Source organism: Corvus kubaryi, unplaced genomic scaffold (genome assembly GCF_017639235.1).
Source record: "Corvus kubaryi isolate FWS band 111438036 unplaced genomic scaffold, C.kubaryi_AGA036_p1.0 split1-131, whole genome shotgun sequence".
Lineage (NCBI taxonomy): Eukaryota > Metazoa > Chordata > Aves > Passeriformes > Corvidae > Corvus > Corvus kubaryi.
The window spans coordinates 15,098,974-15,125,608 of NW_024582073.1; the positions used below are offsets into that span (position 1 = coordinate 15,098,974).

Sequence of the window (26,635 nt, forward strand, 5' to 3'; positions counted from 1 at the left end):
GATTTCTGAGACCTTTTAAAATTGTACAACTGGGTCTGCATTCTTTGAAAAAAATTCTTTGAAAATTTCTTTTAGTTGATGCTTCCCTCAGAACATTTTTTTGCTAGCTATATTTTAAGTCTTCTATGTCAAAAGCAAATATGGGGGGGGTTGTTATTGTTCTCTTGTATAGGCCATGTTTTCTATGGATTCATTCAGCTTCAGTGATCCCATTTTTGGAACTTGAAGTGTAAGTTCTGTATGAATTTAACTCTCAGCAGCACCTCTGATAGTGATTACTAAAATATGGCTCTAGTTTCAGATAATTATTATATTAAATCTTTAGCTTGACACTTCCATTACTTTTGCAACAACATGAGGTAGTGATTGGGGAATAGGACAGAGTCAAAACTTCATGCACAGAACAAGTTTCACCAAGTCATCAGAATGAGGAACAACTCTGCAAATTGTGCAGTTTTTCAAAATGTCTCAGAATTTATTCTGGATCATTGAAAATTCTCCTCATATGTGTGAAAAAAACCAAAGCAAGGACAGTCTGATAATCTTGTCTTAGTTTAAGACAATTTAAAGGAGAACTCTGGACTGAGTTGCCTCTCTTTATAGGTTCAACCAATTCCTTTCCACCAAAAAGGAACAAATACCAGTAGATGTCAGTGAAGAAATAAGTTTACTATTAGAAGGAACAGCAACAGCCAAGAGATAACAGCAAATAACCACCACATATAAAACTGCTGAATCTCTCAGACTCCCCGGAACAGAGACACCCAAAACCACCAGGTACACCAGGATGATGCTACTCAGCCAAGTGTGTGCTTCAAAGGACAAAGGGAAGGATGGTGTCAGTCCTTCCTCCCGCCCCTCTGTGCTCTGCTCATCTTCTCAGCTGGTGAAATGCCTTCCTTGTGGCAGGAGAATGACAGGAGCAGGCAAGGCAAGGCAGCTGGGCTGGGGCAGCTCTAATCTTCTCTCCTGGAGTGGGGCCCAAGCAGCTAAACCTGAGAACTGCAATGTCTCCAAGTGAGAAAAAACAACTAAAAGAGACCCCAAAAAGGAAAAGCCTCTGCCTGCCCTGTCTTGGCCCTAAAGCAAGAAACCAAGAGCCAAACCATGTGGCCAGAGAGCTCTGCTTAAGCAAAGACCAAGAGCCCAGCGAGGTAAAAAATACAAATGGCAGAATGGCATGAGCTGCCTGCCTGAACAGACTTTAAAGTGCCTGCAGTACCACCCCTCCCCCCTTTTCCAGAGTCTGAAAGAGACAATAACAATTTTGAGCAGAGATAGATATGGAATGCAAGGGCGTTTTGGGTTACTCATGGCACCTTCTTTAATTGTAGGGTTACCCACAACACCTTCCATGTCTGAAGAACATCTTTAATTGTAGGCCTATCTCAAAAGTTTTCATACTTTGTTAATTATTGGGTTGTAGTATGATGAAATTTTTGTTCCTTTACTGTCCATTTAATTTTTTTCAGTGAGAAGCTGTGAAATGCCTAATATTGATGACTTTTGAAAGCCATTATTATTAAGCAACTATTAAGTACATTAATTAACATCTCATTGAGAAGAAGGATCAGCATTACTCTGACATCACAAAATTAATATTGTTAGAACTGACACATAAATATCTAGTTCATACTCCAAGACTCCACAGACTTTTGTACCTATCATTCATGGCTTAGCAGTTATAGAGTTACAGGGACTATAACATAGTTTTAAAAGTAATTCTGGGTTCTTTCTGAATGTTTCGTCAAATACTTCTTTGGTATTTTCCCTCCGTTTATCAGACAAGTTTACTCCATTATGTTTACAGAGGTTGCCAGGTGGGTTAAATATATTATTAATCAAAAAAGCTACATCCTGGGCTTTCTTCTTAGAAGTGTTTTATCCTGTGCTTTCTAGTCTTAACTAGAATGTTGGAAGACCACCTAGGAAGGATACAATCTGGACAAATACATGCATCTGTGAAAAAAAAAACTGTGATAGAAGTTCAGTTTTTCTTGTAGTCAAAATCAGCATATTATACCTATGTAGAAATGACAGAACTATTAAAATAGGCCATGGTGGAGAAGCACAGCAAAGATATTTGCTAGGGTGTCACAGGTCATGTATTGAGGCTGATATATGCAACTACAGTGGAGCACAGACAGTAGAACAGAATCCCAATACTGAACGGATGGAGCATCACAAGCATTTCATACCAATATGTTATTCACTGAGGAGTAAATGTATGTTTCTGTATTTTGATAAATTCAAAGAGGATGCTTTGTTTTACTGTACCAGTATTTCTGATCCACCAATTGCTTGGCAATACAGAAAAGATTACATTGATATTTCACTTTGACAGTGAGCTATGAGATGGAAGGAGGTGGTTAATTGGATACATGGTGACATGGATAAAGAACTGGTCTGAGATCACTCACTGACCCACAACTGAGTTGTCAAAATACAATGATCTGGATGTCAACTGCAAGGTACCCTCTAATGTAGTAACAGTTCAGAATAGAACCTGGAAAAAGCAAACTTTCTCCTTGTAATTTGATGTTCATATTTCAAATTATTAATGATGGGGACAAAGGACAGCAATGAGAACTTTGTTCAAAAGAGAAAGCTATGGAATTACACATACTGTTGGTGACCAGCAATGGCAGCAGGAAATAGTGCAAGGGTACAAAAAAGCCAGAGAACATGAAGAAAAATTATTCTGAAATTAAAACTTCTGCAAGCAATGAAATGAAAATATTGCTACAAAAATAGAGACCCGAAACTCTGCCAGCAATTAAATAGCCAAGTACACAGGCCATGTCAGGTAGATTTCAAAACGGGCATCAATAAGTCATGGCTTTAGGTTTGTAACATTTCTAGAGGTAGAACCATGGGAAAAATCCTGAGCCCAGTCTGTTCCTGGGAGGTGGAATACACATAGTTGGATACTGTGGGGATCCTACTTTCCCTGAGGAAGTCATGTAGCCTACATTGTGGAGCAGGTGGATTCTGGGAAACAGAAGCAAACTCATCTTGCCATCTTTCTACACTCTGCCTTCCTCATATGCAGCAAGACTGAAAAGAAGTGGTAGATTCTGCCTCCAGCCATCAGTATTGCTGATGCATTGCATTTCTGTGGAAAAGTTTTCTACTGACAAGTACCTCTGCTCCCATGGGCTTCCTTTGCCAGACCCTGCTGTTTGCTTTGAATATGGAGCTCAGGTTTTCTCTTCTGGTGCAAAAAAAGAGGGATAGTTCTGAGGGAAGAAAACCCAACCTGAAGTTACAAAGGAGGAGCATACAGATAATGCAAAGGGAATATGTGTATCTCTGTTACCTCCAGCCACTACCATGTTGTATGTATATATTTCATTTCACAGTTCTGTTCTCTGACAGGGCTATATTCATGAGTGAATCTAATTTACATTCTAAAATTAATTTCTATGTTGCAGTCTTAGGATGCCATTTCAACTTTGTCTGGTTCCCAGCTTGAGGAAAAGAAAGTGTTTCAGAATCTCTTTTCCTTCTTCCACACTGCTCTTCCTTTAGTACTGTTTAGTTTTAGAGTTTACTGGTTTTGCAGGTGATCTCAAAACATTGGTCTAGAAGTCTTTAAATGGCTTTGGTTTTAACCCATCTAGCACAATTTTAGCATTAGTACTTTTCAAGACAGAGAACACAGACACAGTCTACTTGCTTCAATTACATTTTTAAATCTTCTATGTGAAGGGAAGCAATCAATTTGGTTTGTTTGTTTTACTCTGCAGAATATTTTAATCACCTGACTGCCTGTGGAAATTAATCCTTTCTCTGTCATGTAAACTGATATACAACTGCATGAAAGATTTTTACTGGGCCATCATGCACCTCATGCATCCTCTGATGCCTGTCCTTAAGGTGCTCAACCCTGCTACTTGAGTAAACCCTTTTATGTTTTCAACAGATGAGGAGAAAATGTGGGCTCTTTTACTCAGTGGGGATGGACCATCTATCAGATAACCAATGAGGTGTTCAGAGAAAGCAGAATAAATAAATACCTAACTGTAGTGAAGCTTTGCATGTGTCTCACTTGCTTTTTGTTTGTGTTGACAAATGAGGTGCATTATATGTCGTATTTCATATTGTTTTACATTCCTGAACTCCCTGGAACATTCGAAGCTCTCTTCATGATATATTGCCAGTGAATATAAAAACAGAGGAAGTATTACCTGTCCTTTTATAGAAATTCTTGTAGGAGATTAAAATGAAAGAGCAACAGTCTCTTGATGCGTTTAAGAATTAATATATAAACAAATTTCAGTGTCTTGTTTGCTCTTTGCGTCTCCGCTGGGCCTGTCTTTGCTCCAGAAATTTTCACACCATTTTGGACAGTTACTGGCTCACACATAAACACATTCACCTTACAGACTGAAGTGGAGAAGGTTTAAATCAATACCTAATCTTTCCAGTGCAGCAAATATGAATTTAAACAAAAGTAGCTTTAAAACAGCATAGGTGACTAAAGAAATGAGGACTAAAGAACCAATAGAATTATGAATCTGTAAAAACACATATTTTTATATGCAAACCACTGCTTTACAATGAAAAATATTCACTGGAAACAAAATAGTGCAGTAATGAGGAAGGAAGTGGTGATACAGGCATATGTTGCATAAAGACAGGCAAGGGAGAAAGGATTTAGATAACAAGAATTCCCTGCCTATTAATTTAACAATATTTCTGCTGAGTTTAACAATACTGAAAGTCTCTAACTCTTGGTGGTGCTTAATGCACAGAAATAGTCTGTTCATTTAATTAAAAAATGTCAGTGCTTTATGTCTTTCTGGACTTTTGCACTAATGTTCTTCAAATCTGTGCTGTAAAGAGCACACATGCAACTGATCTAGTTCAGACTGTCTGCTGAGACCACTCACCCAAGTGTGTGTTTCTGTACAGCTGTTCACATAAAAAGGCCATCCATCTATCCTTGTCAGATGGCTTAAAACAATCATTGATACTCATGGGCTATTGATGAGGTAAAAAATACTATTAAATGTATGGTTGGTATAATTATTTGTTAAGTGGTTTTTTTGACCATGAGAAAAATGGTGCAATCCCTCACAACTCTTCAGGCACCCTAATGCACCCTTCAGTGAGTCTCTGTAATAAGATGGCTTAGCATCACCCTCCTCCCATAACAAAACTCCTAGCAAAATTGAGACGACCTTTGCTTAGGCACATGGATTTCTCTGTATCAGATTTATACATGGTAGAGATCTGCAGGAATGAAATTTAAAGACTGTCAAATTGTTAGGAAGAAACTTGTTGGGGCCCTTCATAGTGCTCCAAGTAGGTGAATTGGGCAGAACTGGAAACTGAGTGTATTTGTCAGCTTGCCTTATTTATTTATATGTTGGTTAGCTTGGTATAACAGTCTGAAAAACAAACAAACAAAAAGAACATGTCACTCTTTTGTTCTGTCATTTGTCTTAATAAAAACTTCTGGGAAAAGCAGGAGCTGGCTCTTTGGACTTACAGCACTCTAGGGCTTAAGTCAGGCTGAAGGGTTCTACAGACATTGGCTTCAGATTTCCCTGGTTTGTTGGTTCTGTCTTGTTTTGTGGTTCTTGGGCTTTTTAAAGCAGAACTATGAGAAATGCTGTCTTTCTCCAAACTTTCAAGTTATTTTCCATGGGCATATGAGCTAGGCTTTCCTGGGACTTTTACTGTTGATTGGCATAAGTCTCTTGTCTGCAGTGAGCTGCTAATGAACCAACAAGGGATTAGAAGGAAAATCTGGCAAACATCCACATGCTGCATCAGCTGAACTGGAGGAACTCTTCTGTCAGTCTCTTATTTTGACGCTACAGACAAATTTCCTAATCATATTTGTGATAAGGTCAACTTAATGTTCACTGCAGAAAGACTGACAGTTTTCCAATAATATGTATCAAAAAAGGTAGCAAAACACAATGTATTTCTAACTATTAATGATATTTCTGATTATTTATGATGTGTCTTCTCCCTTTGCTATCTGGATGAAAATTTTACCACATTGTGTCATGAATTTCTATCCATCTGTCCATAGCTGTGGCTTCAAAAATGTCAGCATCCACATGCAGTTATAATCATCCAGAATATTAAGAGGCTGTATTAGAGCCAGCAACATTTCTTATGAATAAGGTCTAATTTATGAATTAGTAAGGCTGAAATTATTGCTTAGGTGGGTTAACAGCTCAATATTCTCTAAAAGTCAATAGTGACTAGGTATGGCAGTAGTGTGTTAGGACTGGCCTTGAAGGTGACAGCACATATTTTGCATGTGATGAAGTAGATCCATTAGAAATGTAAAGGGAAGACTGAAATAACTGGAGTGGTAGGCAAGAAAGATCATCTTTGTGGCAGTATCCTGAGTGGATAAAGAGGAGCAAGAGAGCACTTGACAAAGACAGAAAAGAGAAGGTCACAATAGCTGAGAGGCAAACCCATGAAGTCTGCATTAAAGATTTAGTTGCTGGACAGGGAGAAAACACTGACTCTTAGAGCTGTTGCTCTGAAGGCATTAAATACACACTAGAATTTTAAGTATAAAGGGAAAAATGAGTAAGAGGTGATACCCAGGTTAAAAGACGGCAGGACTGACATATCTAGGAATCTTTCAATGAAACTACTCATGGGACAAGCGTTAATTCACACACTTACACCTTGGCAGAATAACACAATGTCTTGAATGTACTGGAGATGTGGGTCATGTTGTATCAACAGGCCTGATGAACCATGGTGAAATAAGCTGCTGGAGGCCTGCTACCACCTATGGTGTTCCACAGCTGTGTGCAGCGCTGAGCTCTTTGTGGCCCTGTGTTATTCAGAGAAATCAAATCAAGTATCACAAAGCACCATTGCTTGACGTTCTATGACTATCTCAAAAATCAAAATTAAGCTGGCTGTATTAGTATTTCGTTGTGGAAGATGCATAGGAGTTTTACAAATGATGGTTGGTAACTCTCCTGTAATTCTATGTGACTTTGAAAGTCTAGGAATTTCTCAGTGGTTTGGAAAATGATCAGTATGTTCCCTCGAGCGCAAACACTTGAAAATCATTAAGTTTCTTACGAGAAAATTCTTTGTTAATAAAGAAGTAGCAAAAATAAATCACAAGAAACAGTTGAGCTTCAACTGTGGAATTACAACAGCCAACTATTTTTCATCTTCAGTTTCCATAGAGAGCTTTAAAATACAGACGTCTGACATTTTTAAGGCATTGAAAATTTTTGAAGTTTTTTTCTTTTTAAGGAGGTTTAAGGATCTCTAGCAAAGATGGAGTTAGCAGAATGGTATGTGATGAGAGAATTTCTATCTTCTAATGACATAGTTCATGGTCACAGTTAGTGTTATCGTTTCCAGAAATATACACTACCAGATTCAGGGAGCCATATTTTCATTGCATGGAAAAGGATAAACTTGAAATATAATTCCATTTTAAGGGCTCCAGAATACCCACATAATATTCAGAAGATTATAAAGAATAAGTGATATATTGAGAGATTTTGTGCTGCTTCTGACATTTATAGCAACCCAAAACTGGAGTGATGTTATGATATTATCCAGATCCTCAGGTATACTTTTCATCTGGAACTACATCTCAGTTGGAATGTAAGGATGTTTTCTGTCAGTCTTTGAAAAGCTTGCTGATGAGTAATTGTCGTACATAATTTTTTCTATTTCAATCAGTTCTGTAAAAGCACAGGATTTTTTATTGTCATCTAATTATGCACCCATTGTGAGGAGGCAGAACTTCTTCATCACTACATCATGCCCTGCCCTGCTCACATCATGGGAGACAATTTGCATGAGATAAAACCTCCATGAGCCCATGGAATTATTGCTGCCTGTTGCCATGGGTCTGAACTGCTGGTTTAGGGAGGGAAGGAATCTTCTGTCATGACATAAGCATCACCAGGACTTAACTGTGGCAGCTCCTTGCACTGTGACAGCTGAAAAAACATTGGACACAGTTCAGGATGTAAACTTAGATAAAAGTTGTGAAAAGGTAGAAATAAGACACTGTGATGTTAGATTGCTGTGATCTTTTCTTAGCTGTGTTTAATCTGGGAAAACTATGGAAGGCATGCTGGCTTAATGCCTATAGGGAAAGTTGCAAGGTGTTGGTCCTTACCAGATTTAACATATATAGTGGCTGAATGCATCATAGCATTTTGTCACTTTTTTTCAGATTCATTAAATAATTACTAAGAAGAAGTGTTAAATTAAAAGAGACAAGTTTGTCTCTTTTTCCTGCTTTTCTCAGTGATTTGATGAGCTAGAAGATTTACTATGTTTTATTTATTTAATTTCTAAAGGTAATGTCTTAGTTCATTCTCTTAATTTATATTGCTAGTAGTAAATTTAAGAGCAAGAAAAAGGGAGACTGTAGTGTAAGAACAGCTAGCTGCTGAGATAATAAAGTATTTGAACTTATGATACATCAAGATTTTCTGGCCCATTTTCTACTTTGGAAAGAAAGAGTGGGTTTTCCCCTTTTAAGATTAAAAAGCTATGAACTTCTTTTAAATATCTACATGGAATACATATTGCAATGATTTTATTGGATATTGGAATAATTATTCAAAGCTGATCTTACTAAAAATAGGCAAAAATATTATTGGTCTTTGTAATACATTGGAGGGACATCACTTATAAAGCAGTCATTAGATTGCTCTGGCTTTACATCATGGTTTTTACCATTAAAGGCAAATATTATTTAAGTTTTTCCTAGTCAAAATCAAGAAATTGTACCCTCTATTAGAGATTTTGTTCTCAGACTTTACATATGACATGGGATTTCCACTTGTATTTTTCCATTTCATGTTTCTCTTGCAGTGCATTGACTTCTACACCCAGCTCTACCAAGTAACTCTATCCATAACTTTCCCCCACCAATGATAGCCTTGCCCAAATCTGTTACTGCATGTGTGCAGCCCCCATTGCTTTATGCAGAGCAATCAAGGTTAACTCAGGTCACTAATCTGAACGTTTTAAGCAAAATCCAATGGATTTTGGTTTCTGCAGGCCAGACTCCTGTAAGCTATTTTGAGAGGTGGTAAGGAATATCAGAGGATAGTAACTGTCCTCCTGGAAGCCATGATGAAAATCTGGGAGTGGCTTACCAGCATCCAAATGAATATTAGACTCTAAGAAAAGGAAGTGTAAGGAAGAAATATAACCATTACTGGGACTCCATCTGTAGACCAACTCATTGCTTTTCAGTCTAAATAGATTGGGTCTTTTTTTAACATTAACATTTCATGATATATAGCATTAAGCAATAGCAGTAAAATTAATGGTATCAAGGATCTTAGTCATAGTAAAGTAAATGGAGTCATTGTGTTGTGGTTTATAGCTCCATCACAAGATGAGAAGTGACCATTTAGATATGTTACTAGCTGAAAATATAACCAGTGACTTCAATTTAATATATTTACTCTCACGATAAAATATAATGCTACAAAATGCTTTGATGAAAAGGAGACAGCATTTATAGTACTTTAAGACTGAAACCTTTAATTTGCAGTTACACATAAGAAAAACAAGGCTTCATGCTCTTGTGAATAGAACACCTCTATAATGTGTAATTTATGATTTAATATCTTTTCTCCCACTCCTATTTCCTGCATTCCTACTTGTACACTTTTTTAAAGCTTAATTCTACCATATATTACGGCTTCTGTAGTTAGGCAAGGAAAAAAAAGGGTGTCAATACTTTCAGTTGTTAGTTTAATTCTTCCTGTCATGTTTTGATAGAACTGTATAGGTAAATGAAGATCACTTTTTTTTTGTCTTCATGGAAAGCAAAAAATTAAACAACAAAACACTGGTTTTGGCAAGGTACTTGGAGAGATAAATAATGTTAAGCAGTTTGTAACCCTACCTGCCAATAGAGTCAGGTCCATTTTTAAGCAGGTAGGAAGGTGAAGATCAGCAATAGCTTTGTGCTATTTTATATTCCTACAGGAGAAATATTATAAGGTTTTATAAAAACCTTTTTTTTTTCTCAAAACCAATAAATTAATGAGGGAAGGTGTATTAAACTCCATAGTAGATTACCTACAGGTACATCAAAAGGAGGGAAAAAAAAAGGCATTATCATGGCCGGTTCACAGCACTTGAGGAACACAAGTTTAGTCACAGCTTTCTTGCAAAAACCTTGCCTCCCCTGGAGATTATCATTCTTATTGTGCTTTGGCATCTACCTGTAAGACTGTAGCAATTCTTCATTTCTTCTGTGCTTGTCTGCTGTGTCTTGGAAGAAAAGTCATAATTAGCCATAGGTTCAGTACACCTACACCTCTGGGAAAAACTATTCACTTTGCTGATACTTGAGGAGGCAGATTCCTGACACGTGTGTTTGTCTGGTCACTGCCAGCCATGGGGTTCCAGTTTGCAGGGCAATGGCAGCTGCCAGCTTTGCAGAACTGCCACCACAAGCTCTGCTTTCCACTTTTCTGCTTTCAGCCCTGAGTAAGTGGAACTGTCACAAAAGTACCTTTAAAAACATCTTTTAAAAAGTGTTTTCATTTTTACATTTTCAGCAACCAATATTAATGAAAGCTATTAATGAAAAGGAGTATGTCTATTCAGGTGGTGATGTTGCATGTACCCAAACACAACTTGTACCAACCTTTTGGGTAATGGCATACAAGATTGCAGATGTTATGTTTCTGTTGCTGATAAATTAGTCTATTTCAGTTCCACATTGAAGGAAAGCTGGACCTACTTTGCTTACAGCTATTGATTAGATGGCTTAGAGGGAGAAGACATTTAGCCTTGTTTGGAACGAAGAATGAATGAGAGAAAAAAAGAAGAACATTAAGGAGAAAGTTCGCATCAAATAAAAGCAAAGTTTCACAAGGAAAAGCTGCCTGCAGAACTGAAATGAATTCAATATTCAGGATGGAGTGTTGAGACAGATTTTCTGACAGAAAAAGTTTAAGCAGCTTCAGGTAGTCCAATCCTGAGCAAAAATCATAGAACAGTGACCTGTGAACATTATACTGTAAGGCTTTATCTATCCACTGTACAAAAAAAAGTACCTATATTATATCTCTTAGTGCCATTACTCCCAGTTCATTCCACTGTTTTCAGTAATGACAACACCTGTTATAATGTAAGTGTACCTGGGGGACTTAGAAGTTGCTGCCAGTTCTCACATAACACAATGAATTTTTTTTAATCTTATCTAAGGAAAGAAAGAAAACTGAGCCCTTGGCAGTAATTGATTTCAACCATGAGGAGGACAGTGCTCTACCAGACAGGATTAAATTTGTTGCAATTGTTCCCCTGCTCATTTTTTGCTGCAATAGAGGTGCTGTTTTTCTGCTGTAAATTTCTTCTTAGATGCTAAATTTTAAGGGATTTAAAGAGTAAATCCTTAACCATGAATACACTGCGTGTGACAATGCCAGTACTGCAGACTGCTGCAGATAGGCCAGTGGCTGTTAGTGGTATAAGATACCAGTTCAGTCCTGTGGTCAGTATTCCTGGATTTCACTGTTAATGTTTTCCATGGAAAATACTTAGTTTTGCAAATATTACTGAAGTGAGAAAAAATAAAAAATAATGAGCTTGCTTCTCCTTTTTCTTGCCTCATCCCTGGAAGTGTTCACGGTCAGGTTGGATGGGGCTTTGAGCAACCTGGTCTGGTGGAAGCCTATGGCAAGGGGGTTGGAACTAGAAGATCTTTAGGATCCCTTCCAAAACAAACCACTCTATGGTTCACACTTTGATTCTCAATCTATCTTTTCAATTTTTGTTTTTCAAATCAGCCACGGAATAAGCCTTAAAGAATTTGAGACAGCTTATTTTGGGTTTTTTGCTATAATTACAACGCCCCCCGCCCCAACAAACCAACAACAAACGGAATCCTGGCTTGCTGTTACATATACAATGTTGTGTATTACTTGCCACATGCAACAGGTGGAATCTCGTACCGAGGCGGCTGTTTTACCCGGAGAAGCTAACCGAGAAGTTGGCAAGTGCCCCACCGACCCATCCTCCGACTGGAGCCAGCCGCGGCTGGGTGCGGCGAGGGGACTGGTGCGGCGGCTGCCCGTCCCCGCAGCTTCCCACGGGCAGCGGTGTCGGGCCGGCCCCAGCTCCAGCCCGGGGCGGCCCCGCGGTGCTGTCCCCGAGCCCGGCCCGCCCCGGTTCCCGCGTTGCCCCGGCAACGGCTCCGCGCCTGCCGCGGGCTCCGCCGCCAGCCCGGGAGCGGCTCCCCCCGCCGGGATGAGGCTCCCCCCGCCGGGATGAGGCTCCCGCCGCCGGGAGGAGCCGCCGGCCGCAGCGCTCGCCTCGCCCGGGGCCCTTTCCCGGGTGACCCCGGGTGTGTCCCGGGCGCCCGGCCCCCGCTGCCCGCATGGCTGTGCCGAGCCGGGCAGTGCCGGCAGGCCGGAGCTGATCCGCCCGCCTCTCCTGGCCTCTGCTGGGGTAGTCGGGATGTGCTCCCTGCCGCTCCCCTCCCACTCGCCCCCTACCCTCGCAGGAGCCTTCCGCGCCTAGTTTAATGGCTTTGCAAAGAAAGCCAGGCAGAAGAACTCTTTCCTCAGTGGCGGTGGTCAGACCATGACCTAACTCACCATGAACTTGGAAGGGCTTGAAATGATAGCGGTGTTGATCGTGATTGTGCTTTTTGTAAAAGTGTTGGAACAGTTTGGGCTGATTGAAGCAGGTTTAGAAGGTAAGGGAGTGATTTTCAGTGGCTCGTCTTTTTTCTGTTCTGGTTATTCTCTTGCAGCGAGGCAGGAGGCACCTGTAAGCTGGATGTAAAGCACTACCTGAGTCACCTTGAGAGCGACGTGCACATCGGTGGCTGTCTGTTGTGGATGTTGGTTGTGGTGGTTTAATTTTGCAGGAAAAATAAACAGGTATCCGGAAAACTGCCGGTATAAACTTAGGTATTAAAGTCTGAATCTCTGATTCCTGTTTTAAATCTGAAAATTTAAAGTAGTGGAGGGTAGAGCAAATTTTAGGAGGATTATAGACAGTCATACTGCCTTCAAACTGTTTTGTAATCAAAATTGTTTTGTAATTTATTCACGCTAATGTCATCTGTAGTAGAATTGTTATAAGATCAAGATATATCTTTTATAGTATTTAAAAACCTGTTGAATGTTTAATTTACTGTTAACATTTTAAACTATGCTTGAGGAAGAACTGCAATATTCAGATTCAAACTAAGAAACTTGAACATTCACTAAGGGCAATCAAGTGCAAATTTTATTGCTTGATGCTTTGTTTTTCTTAGACAGATCCCCTCCTCTATTAGCAATACTGTTTCTTTAAAAAGCACTAAAAATTTAAACCAAGAAGCTTACTTTATTTTAAACGTGCTTTTTACATGTTGAATAGTGGAATATTGATTATTTTTACCTTATTTCCAAGAGAGCTGTTATTCTTACCATATGAAGAGTTAGACTAAAAAAACACTGCTTGCAGCATGGTCGATAATGTAATGACAATCATTGCATCCCAGTGTTTTATTAGATTACAGTCTTAAGTGGTCTGTTTCTCAAACATTGAAGGTATATTGTATTCTCAAATCTTCCTGTAAGCTGGCATTTGAATACAGTGTACAGACACCTATGAAAAGGAGAACTTTGTTGACTAATTGTGGTTTCATGTGTTACTGTGTAAGAATATAAGCCAAATTTTCTCCCATGAAAAGGTCTAAGCCAGTCCTGTTTATGTAGCCATTTCAAGAAACATAGTCTTCCTTTCAAGTGATTTTAAAGAAGGAAGTTACTCAGCTGATACTCTCTCTGTGTTGCTGTCTTGTGTGGACTTGCTAGAATCTTGCTACAGAATCTTAAAGCCCTGCAGAGATGACAAAAATGTGTTATCAAGTGTGTTTTTATAAATATTTTAATTGTGTTAGAGTACATTTTATCAAGTTTAAATGACAATGGAGAGATTCCTTTAAATCTATGAACTTCTGATTTTCCTTTTGTGCTGTGTTTAGTATTAAATAAACTAAAGTTAGTTTATCATGTTGATAAATCAACATGATAAATGTTAACATAAAAGTTATTTCTAGCATTGGAGGCTGCAAAGATTGGGAAAAGGAAAATCTATATTTACATTTTAGGTTGTTTGGCATGTTTGGGTGTGCTCTGTCAAGTCTGATTGCCACATCTGTTTGGGTTCCCTGGTAAAATACATCATCTGATTGTTGTCTGTACTTGTTGCTATGGCTGGAGAAGCTGATAATGGAAAGACAGTTCAAAATATAGTGAAGATGTCTGTCAGTGGTTGTATTACTTCTGTAGGAAATAAGTTTCTTGTGCAGCTGCCTTTTTTGTCTTCCCCACTGGCCAAAAGTCTGGCAGTCTGTGTGCACAGTCTTAAAGTTTGTTCTTAGCTAGTGCAGGACAGGTTTCCAGCATGCTAGCTAGAGGAAACCACAGGAAGACATGTATGCCCCATTCTTCTGTGATGTTCCACTTCTGTGGGTGGCATAAAAGGCATGTTACATGGGAATCAAGTAACAGATATAAATAATGGTGTGTGTTCATGGGCCTTAGCTAAATTTCACAGACTGAAGAATTTTTTTTCCTCTTAGTTCAGGATCAATGCAGATTTCTTCCCTGTTTTTTTTTAAACTTGTGATTTAAAGATCTGAACTGATTGCAATAATAATAATAAAAAAATTTTACATTTTTACTAAAGAATTGAAAAAATATCTGATATGTTAATAAGTATCAAGGCTATTCATTTCCACTCAGGAGTGAAAAGTACAGGCATTGTAAAATTGTGCAAATATTAGAGAAGTTTTTGAGTAGAATGTTTAAAAAAAGGAAATTTTACAAGTATAGTCAGACTATGCATGTGCTTTTCCAGAAATCAGTGAGGAAGTTGGTCTCAGCTTTCTGAAAATGTTGGGTCTTATAAAGATATTTGTAGTTTTCTGGGTTTGGGTAGGTTATATCCCTTCTTTCTTTTCCACAGAGGTTAGTATGTCCCAACAAAATCTATCTATTTGCTTCATGCAATTTAAGAGTTTATAGTTTATAAAACACATCCTTTATCTACCTGGAGATCAGAGTCAGTAATTGTCTTTAACACAGTGCACGCAGTGCAGGATGCTAAAACTCATTCTGAAGCTTTGGTAGAGATTGAGGTTTCAGAATCCTATTGTGTCCCTCTCATGTTAACAAAAGCCTGAAGATAACTTATCTTTCGCTGGATTGTCATGATTCTGAACTTTGTGAAACACCACATTAATTTGAAAGAATCGGATGCAACGATGTAAATCAAGAGCACCCTGTTCAGTGTCACAATTACCATAAATGCAAGAAATACTCTGCTTCCTTCAGACTCTTCACTGCAAATTATGTGTATGATAATAATAGTTTGCAATTATTTAATTATTTTTGAAAATAATGTATTTTCAGAGTAAACATTGTATATACTTGCTTATACTTATGCTGCACTCACTCAGATAAGAGTATGCTTTCTATGGTTTTGTCCTATTGCCTTCAACTGCTGAATGATTCTGTTGTTGTAAGAAAGTATTTTCAAATAGTTGTTTTTAATATTGTATGAAAGCTCTGAAAGTGATAAGTAGCAGAATAGATTTATACACTTTAGTAGATTGTGGGTTGCAGAGACTTTATCTCTCAGTTAAATATTATTTTATGATGTATTGCACTCACTTAGATTGCAGTATGCTTTCTGTGGTTTTGCCCAGTTCCCTTTAACTGCTGAGTGGTTTTACTGTTGTTATAAAAGATTTTTCAAATAGGTGTTTTCAATATTGTATGATAGCTCCTAAAGTGATGAGTAGCAGAATAGATTTATTCATTCTCATGGGTTGTGGATTGCACAGGCGTTGTCCCTAAGTTAAATATTTAACTCTCCATAGATTAGATTATGTCCTCCTTGATAAACTTTACTTTTTTTTTAAAACAGTAATTTATTAGATGTAGAGAGTAATGCATTGATACCTAACCAGGAAAGTTTGTTCCTAGATACACCTCGGTATCAATTTAAAATTATTTCTTCTTGTATGGCAAGTTTTTCCTGAAGTCATTCATAAGTAGGATGAGATACAAGAACTGAGTAGTTATATGTACAAGAGGTTACCATCTTAAGATTATGCCATACTCAGGATATTGATTTATATGACCTCAGTATATTTTTAGTACTTTTCTGAAAAGTACTTTGTGATCTTCATATATAAGGATCATATGAACTTGAAATGGAAAAAGTTTTCTTTGTGAATATCTTCCTTGTATGAAAGTTTTTCTGGGTAAAGTGTTGGAGACAGAGAGGTTGAAGCAGCATGAAATCAACCTAAGTTTAAATGGCTTTGTCCTGAAGTTTCTTGGGAAACCTGGATTGCTTTTCAAAAGCTAAATCACTTATTAATTAAATAAACTGAAAAATAGACCCCTCTTCATCAAGGTATGCACTGAAACCTACACCATTAGGAATAAGGTTCAGAGAAGAAATCTGAATTATACGACTGATCAAAAATATTTAAATAGGAATACCCTGCTTCTTAGGAAATACTCTTACAGTAGTTAGAACATCTAATAGAGAAACATGACTTGGAAGGAGCAATATAGATTACTGTAAAATGTGGGTTCCATATCTCTGTTATTGGTATCTGTCTAAAATCCTTGTTTAGGAGTCCTGACAGTGGCAGCAGTAGAACTTTACAGCTAAAATTGTAATAGTTGAGCTAAATTACTGAAACACTTAATTCCTCCAAAATGTCAAAGCAGCTTCTAATCCCATTTTAGTAATCTTGGCTGTTAACAACTTCCCATTCATCAGCTGGAAAAAAGAGCAAAACCACAGACACAGTGGTAGTTGCTTGTGATATTTACAACAGTTTTTGACAAGGATATGACTGGATATGATTGGAAACGAAGTGGAAGTTACTTGTGGTTGCTCTGAAACTAGCAGCCTGTGGAGCTGTTTTTCCATCCAGACTATGATCTGCTGGGAATGTCAACATTTCCACAGTGATGTCCCTCCTCACAATGTTCTTCATGGATGGAAAAGGAGTAATACCACAGAATTACAGAATGTTTGGGTTGGAAGGGACCTCTGGAGATCATCTGGTCCCAATCCCCTGCTAAAGCAGGTTCATGTAGAGCAATGCAAGGGATTGCACCCAGGCATGCTTTGAACACTTCCAGTGAAGGAGACTCCATGAACTCTCTGAGCAGCCTCTGCCAAGCTTTTCCTCGATATTCATTTCTGAAGATTCATAATGATGAGCATTTCATCCTACAGATAGCATGTAATAAACAAAGGGGCTTTTATGCCATTTTTCTTTTCTTAGATTTGGTCTGGGTGTCAAAGAGAGTTATGCACAGAATTGTGAAGTATGGAAGCAAGCATGAACCAATTTGTGAAATGATTAGGCAGGGATGACAGTGGACAAAAGACAAAAATATGATAGAAATTTTAATATTAATAATTTCAGGCTTTCCTTAGAAGTAATTTGTTCAATTAATTCTTCATAAATTACAAGGTAAATTGAATCTAAACAGCTGTTGAAACAACTCCTCATATGTGGGTGAGTGAGCAGTCGATAGAAATCTTTAACACAGAACTCCAGTTTTCTTGATTAAATATTTAGCTCAAACAGCACTAGTAAGTCATTTGTAGACAGCAGAATTTATTGTAGTTGATCTGGAATTATGCACATGTGGACATCTCATCAGGTTGTGCATCCTGCATGACTGGTCAGCAAGCCACTACTGGGCAGAATGAATAAGAGGAAAACTCCTCCCATTTTTCATACTAGAAGCTCCAATTTATGGATGCAGTTTAAAAAAAACCAGAAATAGTCAGGTGAGAAAAGCAGCTTGCTAGCCATGAGAATTTGTGATAGGTACCTTCACCCTTTAGATGCCTGCTTTAAGCAGTCTGTCATCTCTGAGTCATCTTCTGAAGGCTGGTCCATTGTTGCTGAAAAACTTGGTGTTTCCAGGCTGGTGTCTGCTGAAGAGTGTCTTTTCTGAACACTTACTGTCACTCTCAATAGTAATGTGTGTGTCTGGTGTTCTACGTCTACAGAGACTGAAGTTGATGAATACTGTAATTGAAAGGATGCCAAAAGAAATATATGGATAGAGTCCTACACTCTGAGTTATTAATACAATGCTTTTTTGCAAACTTACTAGTTTATAATTAACATTTAAAAAAATGTATTAGTTTCCTATGCAAGTTTTAAATGCATCAATTCATTTGCTTCTTCCCCTTTTTCCCATATATTCACTATTACTCTCACATTTATAAGCAATGTAGCTACTATAACACAGAAGAAAAATGAGTTTTTAACTAAAGCTTCTCATTTTATTGGAGGCTTGCAACATTTTGGCTATCTAATTCATCTTCCTACAGAATTCATAATTTTTTATTGTATTTTTCTGGCTGATTTAACCATCAGCCACCTTCACTCAAAATATTCCTCAGCTTTAGAACATCTGTCTTTTTGGCATACAAATAATTTTACATATTCTTAAGGTTTAGAGAAGTTCTTGTGTTTTAGCCATTGTTATTTTTTTTTTTTTTATAGGAGAGTTCTTCCTTTAGTTATCTGACCTATTTCTCTGGTGATTAATTGTTCAGCACCTGGTAGAAAGTTCAGTTCAGCCAGACTGAATGCTGCCTAGATCTAATGAGGTAGATGATTTAATCTGACACAACAACTCTGTTTTCCCTTTCTGCAGTCATTTTTTTCCAGTGGTCTCTCTAGAGGTATGTGGTTCTCCAGGCACATTTTCTTTATTGGATCAATGGTCAAAAAAAATTCTTCTCTAAACAGACAAAATTTCAATCATCTGGAGTTGACTACAACAGCTACTTTCTTATTGTTGATAATGGGAGATAGTGATAGAAAAGGAGAGTAGATCAGGTAATATATGTTCATTAATCAGGTATTTATTTATCAGTAGTTATATCAGAGTTATTGTAGGGAATACTGCAACTTTTACACAGAAGAAATATGAGTTTTACTCTCATTACTAAAACCAAATTCTAATACAGAAAATAAAACCAACATCTGAAACAGAAAAGAAAAAGGGTTACCAGAGAAGTGAGTTGTTTAGGACTTTAAGGAAGATACCTTTATTGGACATAAGCATTATGATATTATATCAATAACACTCAGGAATTGCTGTAGGTACATCAGAACAGACTCTTGTACATCCACAGTTTGATCTATTCTTTTGGTACTAGAAGCTCATACTCAGCATTTTTCTAACTGTGTCTCTACAAAGTGATGGGATGTCTCTAGGTAATCAGAAATGACAGTTTCTGCTGGTGGAAAAAATCGTCTATCTACAGTCACTTTTTGCCTGTGTCTGAGGAACTTTCAGGAACAGTGCGTGAGTTTCTCTGATGGTGACAGCATGCTTAACAGTTGCACTTAAAAAGCAGGCATAGATTTATCTTGTTTAGTGATCCTGATATTTCTGGAAAGCCAAAATTTCTGCTGATAATCCATAATATTCAGGTGCAGTGAGTGTTATACCCCTTGGAGAGTAAGATCATATTCTTCTCTATAGAAGGGTGTAGTCGGTCCGCTTGGAAAGTAATTTATCATCTCAGTAAAGTCCTTGACTATTTTTTCATTAGAAAGAACTTTTTTTTTCCACACTGAGTCAAATTTTATTTAGCCTTAGCATATACATGTTACATTTTGAAATTATATTAATATGCCATCTAAGTTACCTCCTTTGAAGTCCGAGATTTAAATTTATATCTGCAAGACAGTGAGAGTATCTGTACCTTCAAATATCAAGTTAGCCACTGAACACCTAGTAAGATCCCAGGGATAGAAGGTCCATCAGATGTCTGCCTTGCTTCACTTGTAACTTGCAGCTGGTGATAAAAGGAATTATGCACAGTTTGCATTTTCTAATTTTTTAAGACATTCAGACAAAAATTACTATGTTCGTTAGGTATATTTATTCAACGTCAATGTAAATTGTGTTAGTTTCCCGCTTACTCATTACAGAGCTCAGAGTTCACATTCTGGCCGATTTTATGGTTAGATAAGTAGTCTCAGATAAATCAGGTTACTAGAACAGGAGCAATTGTTCTCAGAAGTAAAGAGGTGTAATGTAAGGCAGAATAGGATGCTGAAACTGGTGCTTTGCAAGTTGACAATTAAGATATGACAAAGTGTAGATCACTTGCTCACAATCAAAATTGATTTAATAGTTCAGAAATAATAAAGAAGTAATTAAAACAGGGAAGTATTCTCAATCAACTCAGATGCTGACCCAGTCAATGAGAACTGGCTCACCTTTGAGTTAGGATTGCAAAAAATGTAATAATCTGTTAAAAGTTATACTTAAAATGCTAGTAATTTTTCTATTTGCTTCCTTACCATTATCTTACAGGACAATTATAAGAAGCTCACTTTCTGAATTCTAGAATTTTTGGACTGAGCCAAAAGTTGACAGACCCAAAACATTTCTATTTAAAAGGTAAATCTCATTGTAAAAACCCAAGCTAAACATTCATCGCAAATTCCTTTGACAAGCTGGCCCAGCATATAATTACTTTCAATTCCACAAAAGTACCTGGTTCAGGTTTTTGTTGCTGTTTAGCCTAAGAGCTACCTATATAATACCTTTACCTATTTTTTGCTAGATTTAACATACTATGCAGCATCCAATTTCATTATTCTTTGTAGACTAACTTAATCTCTGTTTAGGAACCTCACTTTGTTCTTTCAGAAACTGAGTAAAACTACTTCAGCACTTGTACCATTTGTTTTCTAGATGCAAAATAAGTGTTGTGGTTCTTTTCTGAACCTTTTTCAGTTTTTAATAATCTTCTTAGGATATTGATACTCAAACTGGACAGAGGACTCAAAATTGGTCTGACAGATCAGAAGTAAGACATAATATGCCTGCCTTGCCCATACTTGATACCTTACCATTGATACAGCTGAGCAATAATTAGCTCATCTCATACTTTTTTTTGCAAAATAAAGATAATCACATCAATGATTCTACACAGAAATAAAAATATAGTGAAATTCTTTCTTTTTTTGTGTGTGTGTGTTTTTTGTGGTTTTTTTTGTTTGGTTGGTTTTGGGGTTTTGTTTTGGTTTGTTTGTTTGTTTGTTTTTGTTAAAAGAACTCATTAGAAAATCTTTGGTAATTTTATTTTTTAATTTTAAATAACCATACTAAAGATTTGACCTTCTGCTATGAGGTCTGATATGGATTATTACAAGTGTACCACCTCCTGTGGTTTTGTTCATCCTTAATTTGCCTACCATAAATAAAGAAATAATGTGTTGGATTAGGAGTTCTGCTGCAGAACTGTTTTTTGGGTTTGGGGTTATCATACTAAGTTTTAGAAGAAATTATCTGCAGTTACTTATCTTTATGAATATAGGTGAGTATAAAGAGGTACACTTTTTTTCATCTTTGGAAGATCTCCCTTCCTCCCATTTTTGTCTTTTGTTCCTTCTTAAAGAAGTAGTAATCTGGGGATTTTCCTTCTGGTTATAAACCTGGATGTTCACAACTCTTAATTTATAGAGAGAGATTTTGCTGTCATGAAAAATTATAAAATGTAACTTTTTATTCACAGAGTTTTATTTTTCTAAATCTCTGTAGTGAATATTTATCGAAGTGGTAAAGTATCTAATTCAATATTGGTTTATTTTCTATATTCACTAACACTTTTAGACATCTCTTTGTTATGTGGATGCATAGAATAAGGAAGTGTAGGACTGGATTCCCAAGTACCATGTTCAACATGTTGTACTATTGGTATCACTATTTGGACCAAAGCAGATTCCTTTTTTTTTCTTGTGGGTGGAGGGATTTTCTATTATAATTGAAGAGCAATAATGAAACTCTTTTGTTATTTTTCTAGTAAGTGTTTTCTGTTGTTTAAAATATGATGGGCTCAGTAACCAAGTACATGGCTATTTGGATCCAGTTGAAGCTGATTACAGTCTTGACCTCAGCCTGTTTCTTGAAAGTGAGCTGTAATTGGCAAGTAATGCAAGACCTTGAGCAGTGCCCTTGCTGGGAAGATGAAAGGTGAAAATCATCCCCCTTCATCCATCAGATAGCTTGTCAGTTCCAGGTCTTTTCTTAAATGATCACTGAAGGGAATGATTACCTCGCTCCGAGTCAACCACCTGACCTGCTTTGGACTCATATATTTTTCAGCAGCAGACATGGCTGTGAGTGGCCATCCTAGTTCGTGGCAAAATTCAACAGGTAGTGAATCAATCTCGTCTGCAGCTTTTTAGTGCCATACTTTTAAGGACAGATCACTGTTACTGAGTCCTTGTGCTCATGGAAGAAATATGTCTCATTTTTAGTCCTGTGACATCTTGCTTTGAGGTTAGAGAAAGTGTGTTCAATATGCCACAAATGAAAGCGTGTGCTTTGGTATTTCTCCACGCTGTGCTAGTTTTCTCCAGGGGAGATTCTCCAACTAGGAAGTAGTTAATATTCCCAGTAGGAACCAAGTGGGAGGACACTTCAAGAGGAAGCAGGCATTTACAGCAGACACTCTCAGATGTCAAACAGCCTCCACCTTGAGCCTAAAGAGGACCAATATTTTATTTATATTATTTATTAACTGATAGTTAAAGGTTCTTTTCTTGAAGAATGAATTTTTTTTAATATATGAACTTCTTTTCTAACATACTATATGTTGTAATATAAGTTTAGGAAATATGTTCTAATGTAAATTTAGGAAACACCTTCAGTTTATGGTGTGTCTGATCATTTGAGTCTTTCATGTCACCAAGCACCTTCACCAGTGTTCTGGTAGTGTGACTCAGATGGAAACAGTTAACCATTTCCTGGTGAAGGGCAAAAGGAGTTCCGTATGTTATTATTAGTATAATATTGCTAATAAGATTGCTTCATGAACTTTCCAACAGCTAGATCCCATCTTTCTTGGGACAGCTTTCAAATGCTGAAAGATCCTAAAACATTGAGGGATATCTAGGTGGTAATGGCTTAGCTAGTTTTATAGTATCAGAGAATCATTAAGATTGAAAAAACCTCCAAGATTGTTGAGTCCAATCTTTGACTGAATACCACCATATCAACTAAACCATAGTACTAAATGCCTGCCACATCCAGTTGTTTTTTGAACGCTTCCAGGGACGATGACTCTACCACTCCCCTGGGCAGCCTGTTCCAATCTTTGACAAGCCTTTCAGTGAAGAAATTCTTTCTTGTGGCATTGTACTGCAGCATATTCTAAGGTTATGCTCTATACCCTGTGCTGAATTTGTGTCCTGACAATCACTTCAAAAAGGATGGAAAGTTGTTTAGCAGCAAATGAAAGGTACAAGTAAGCAAATAAAGTTTTTATTCCTCAAACATATGAAGTTGTAATTGAGCTTCAGCTAGAGATCTCCCAAAGTGTAACAAGCAGGTGGATTTAGGGACTCAGCTTACTAAATTACTGTCCAGTATTCATCCATTAGTCTGTTGCTGTCTCTTTAATGTGGCAAAGACATTAACAATGTAGATAATGATGCCCATGATCCATTTGGGAATACTCTTATCTACATCCCAAACAGTTACATTTGGCATAATGGCTTTGTATACTTACTGCTCAGAGCAACTAAGTAACTTGGACATGAGATATGCCTTTGCAAATTCCAGTCTCCTCTGAGCCTCCTTTGTGTTTTATTGTCTACTGCAATATACAGTTGTTTTGTTTAGATCTATGGGCATTGATGTTTTTCCTGTGCTTTCCTTGGAAATCCTAGCTCTATAGCATAAATCTTGATGGACTTTACCTTACATCACATCCATACTGGCTGCCCAGTTTACCAGTTTTCAAATCCCACAGTCCTCAATTCAACTCACATTGGCTACAGCCTTTTGCACACTGGATATGGCTAAAGCACAAATCATTTTCTAATACAGAGTTTAATTAGTTTTTTTCTGAGATGACATCAAATGCTTTTATCTGCTGTAACTTTGCAGCCACAGTCTCATGAATATGATCACTGGACATCTTAGAGACGTAACGGTCTTTTTTGTTGATTCACCTTGTGTTTACCTCTTAACATTTATTTTGGGCAATGATTGCCAAGAATTTGGCAATAACTGCTTAGTAACAGGAATACAGCCCACAGTTTGTCATCTGGGAGCAACTGCCTGTAGAACAAACACTGGTGATGGAGTGCATAGGCAGAACAGGTTTCCTTTTGACAGTCTGCTTATCGGACTTGACTGGAAAAAGCATAACTTTCAAGCCACTCCAAGCAAGTCAGTTCGGCTTTCAATGAGCGAAACGGTTATACTCAAAACTAATATTTGTGTCATTCCAAAGAACCCTCTTGGCTGGGAGCCTGTCTCTGGCAATGGTGTACAGAGCTCAGAGAAGTGGTGTATGCTAGTCTTACCAATTCTCCAGGTTTGTCTTAAGTGTTGGGGTTACATTTGCTGCCTTCCATTTGTGTGGCATAAGAAACATGCTATAGACAGTATTGATTTTGTAATGTTGTACTAGGGTTCCCAGTACATTGTCAACTAAAGGGATATAATCCTGCTTGCTATAATCTGCTACAAATCAGTTTTTCTATTGTTATAGTACCTTTTTTACTGAGGTGCCGTTGAATCTGAATTCAATGTGCTTTCCTTGAATATTCAATCTCTGACTCATCTGTTTTGAGTAGCTAGTTCAGCATAGGATATATTTTAACTTCTTTGATTCTGAATTATTGTAACCATTTGTAATCATGTTCTGTTTAAAATGTGCAATGTATTCTTTTCTGTCAGTACAAAGCAGCAGTGAGGTAATACCAGGAAAGCATGGTGCTGATGTGAGAAACCAAACGTGGAGATGAAACTGCCAAGGTAAGCCAGGCCATGAGGTCTCTGCTTTCCATTCCTCACCAAAGCCTGCTGCTGTCCAGCAGCAATGCTGCAGTACACAGTCAGCTCATCTACACCTGGCTAGAAAGTATATTTCATCTCTGGATTAGACCTTCTTCAGCTATATTTTTGGACAGTATTTTACAACAGCAGCAGTAGGGTTATTTGTTGTCAGTATTTACACTGGGATTAATTATTTTTTGTTGGACCGCTTGGAACTGTTCTCCAAAGCAGAATCTGAGAGGAATTTATAACTGTCCATTCTTTTCTAGTGTAGAAGTGTATACAGTTCACATGTTGGCTTTTTGGAATCTTTAGTAGATCACCTAGGACAGTGAGACTAAAGCAGCTGCGATAGTCAATTATTTCTCAAAGGAAGCATTTTTTTTATGACAGGTGTAAATAATGATAATTTTGTCCCCAAAAGAATTTGTATCAGCAAATTCTGACATTGGGGTTTCCCAACGAGTTGTTGTGCACCATAACAGGATCGGCTGTGCTTTTGAATGTAACAGGCATACACATGGAAACTCTTTGGAAAATTTCCTCTTTTTTTATGTTTCCCTCTGATTACAACCCTTTAGCTACTTAGCTATTTTCTTTAAAGGTGCTCAAAGGCAGGGCTTTGAATTAAACAAGTTAATAGAGCCAAATTGGAGATCCTGGGAAGACTGTAGAAGAGGGTAGTCTTAGGAGCAACAGATACCTAGCAGCTCTGATTTAGTACCATCAATAAAAGAAGTTAAGACAGGACTTCCCCTAGTATTTCATGGACTCTGTGTAGCCTTTCTGACAAATACATCTCCACTGAGGTTCTGTTCCTGGCAGTTCTATTTCAGGAAGAAGGAACGTATATGAGAATGTGAAAAGGCTACCAAAAATTAGGTGGAAACGATTATAACTTTGGAGTTACTAGTTTGTTTTCAGCCTTCAGCTTTCTAATTAAAATCTCAACACATGTGACTGTTATTTAAAGCTAATGCAGATTTCATAGATTTCATAGTAAATTTTACAGAATAAAAACTGGTAGGGGCTCCACTGTGAGGAGCAGTATTTTAATTCCAGGATATCTATATAGTGGTAATTGCTCAGTCTTTGCAAGTAAAAGGAGAGTTTTTTTCCTTTTATGCCTTGCAAGGGATATATAATGGATGATAAAGAGATTGCTTTATAAAGGAGTCTCCTTTAGAGCCTAACATGTAATTATCCATTACAGATATTGAAATGCAATTGCTGGGCTGCATATGTCAGTCCTCCTCTGTTACCCAACAATCACATTTGGTTTTTAATTGCTAATTTTCTTCTGTCTTCTCTTGGCACAACCGTTATATTTCTTGTTGTCATTATCTGATTTTGGCCTGTTTTCTACCTTAAAGCACAGATAATTTTTTCAGCAGTTTAGTCTAACTGATGATTAGCATTTTTCTCATGTATACAGCTTTATGAAGATTCAGCAAGCTTGTACAGCAAAATAGGTTGTAGCCTGTCTCTTATTTTCATGGCCATTTTAACTGAAAAGACATCTCTGGCTTTCTAGACCCCTTCCAGAAGCAGTTTCTAAAGTGCAGCAAAATTTTAGTTCTAAATAATACATTGGCATTTTCAGATAAAAATGTATATTTTGGACTTACTGTATGTAATTAAAACAAGCACAGCATTTTTTCTTCTTTCTTAAGTGTATCTATTCTAGGTTGCAGAAAATATTGCCATGTTCCCAGTAGCATTGATAGCACTGTTCTGAAGCTGGGAATAATTTCAGTATTTGTTCATATCAA

At 37.4% G+C, this 26,635-nt stretch overlaps 1 protein-coding gene across 7 annotated transcripts in view; it reads left to right on the top strand.

Annotated features, from left to right (window-relative positions):
* KCNIP4 (potassium voltage-gated channel interacting protein 4) overlaps positions 1 to 26,635 on the top strand; it is a 399,356-nt gene that overhangs the window by 203,004 nt on the left and 169,717 nt on the right. Inside the window, exon 1 of one of the 7 annotated variants that reach the window (XM_042052843.1) lies at positions 12,404 to 12,694. The exons of the other annotated variants lie outside the window; for them this stretch is intronic. Within the exon in view, the coding sequence (XP_041908777.1) occupies positions 12,595 to 12,694 (100 nt within the window). The 5' untranslated portion in view covers positions 12,404 to 12,594. Of the gene's footprint in view, positions 1 to 12,403; positions 12,695 to 26,635 lie in introns of those variants that run through there. 7 annotated transcript variants of the gene reach the window in all.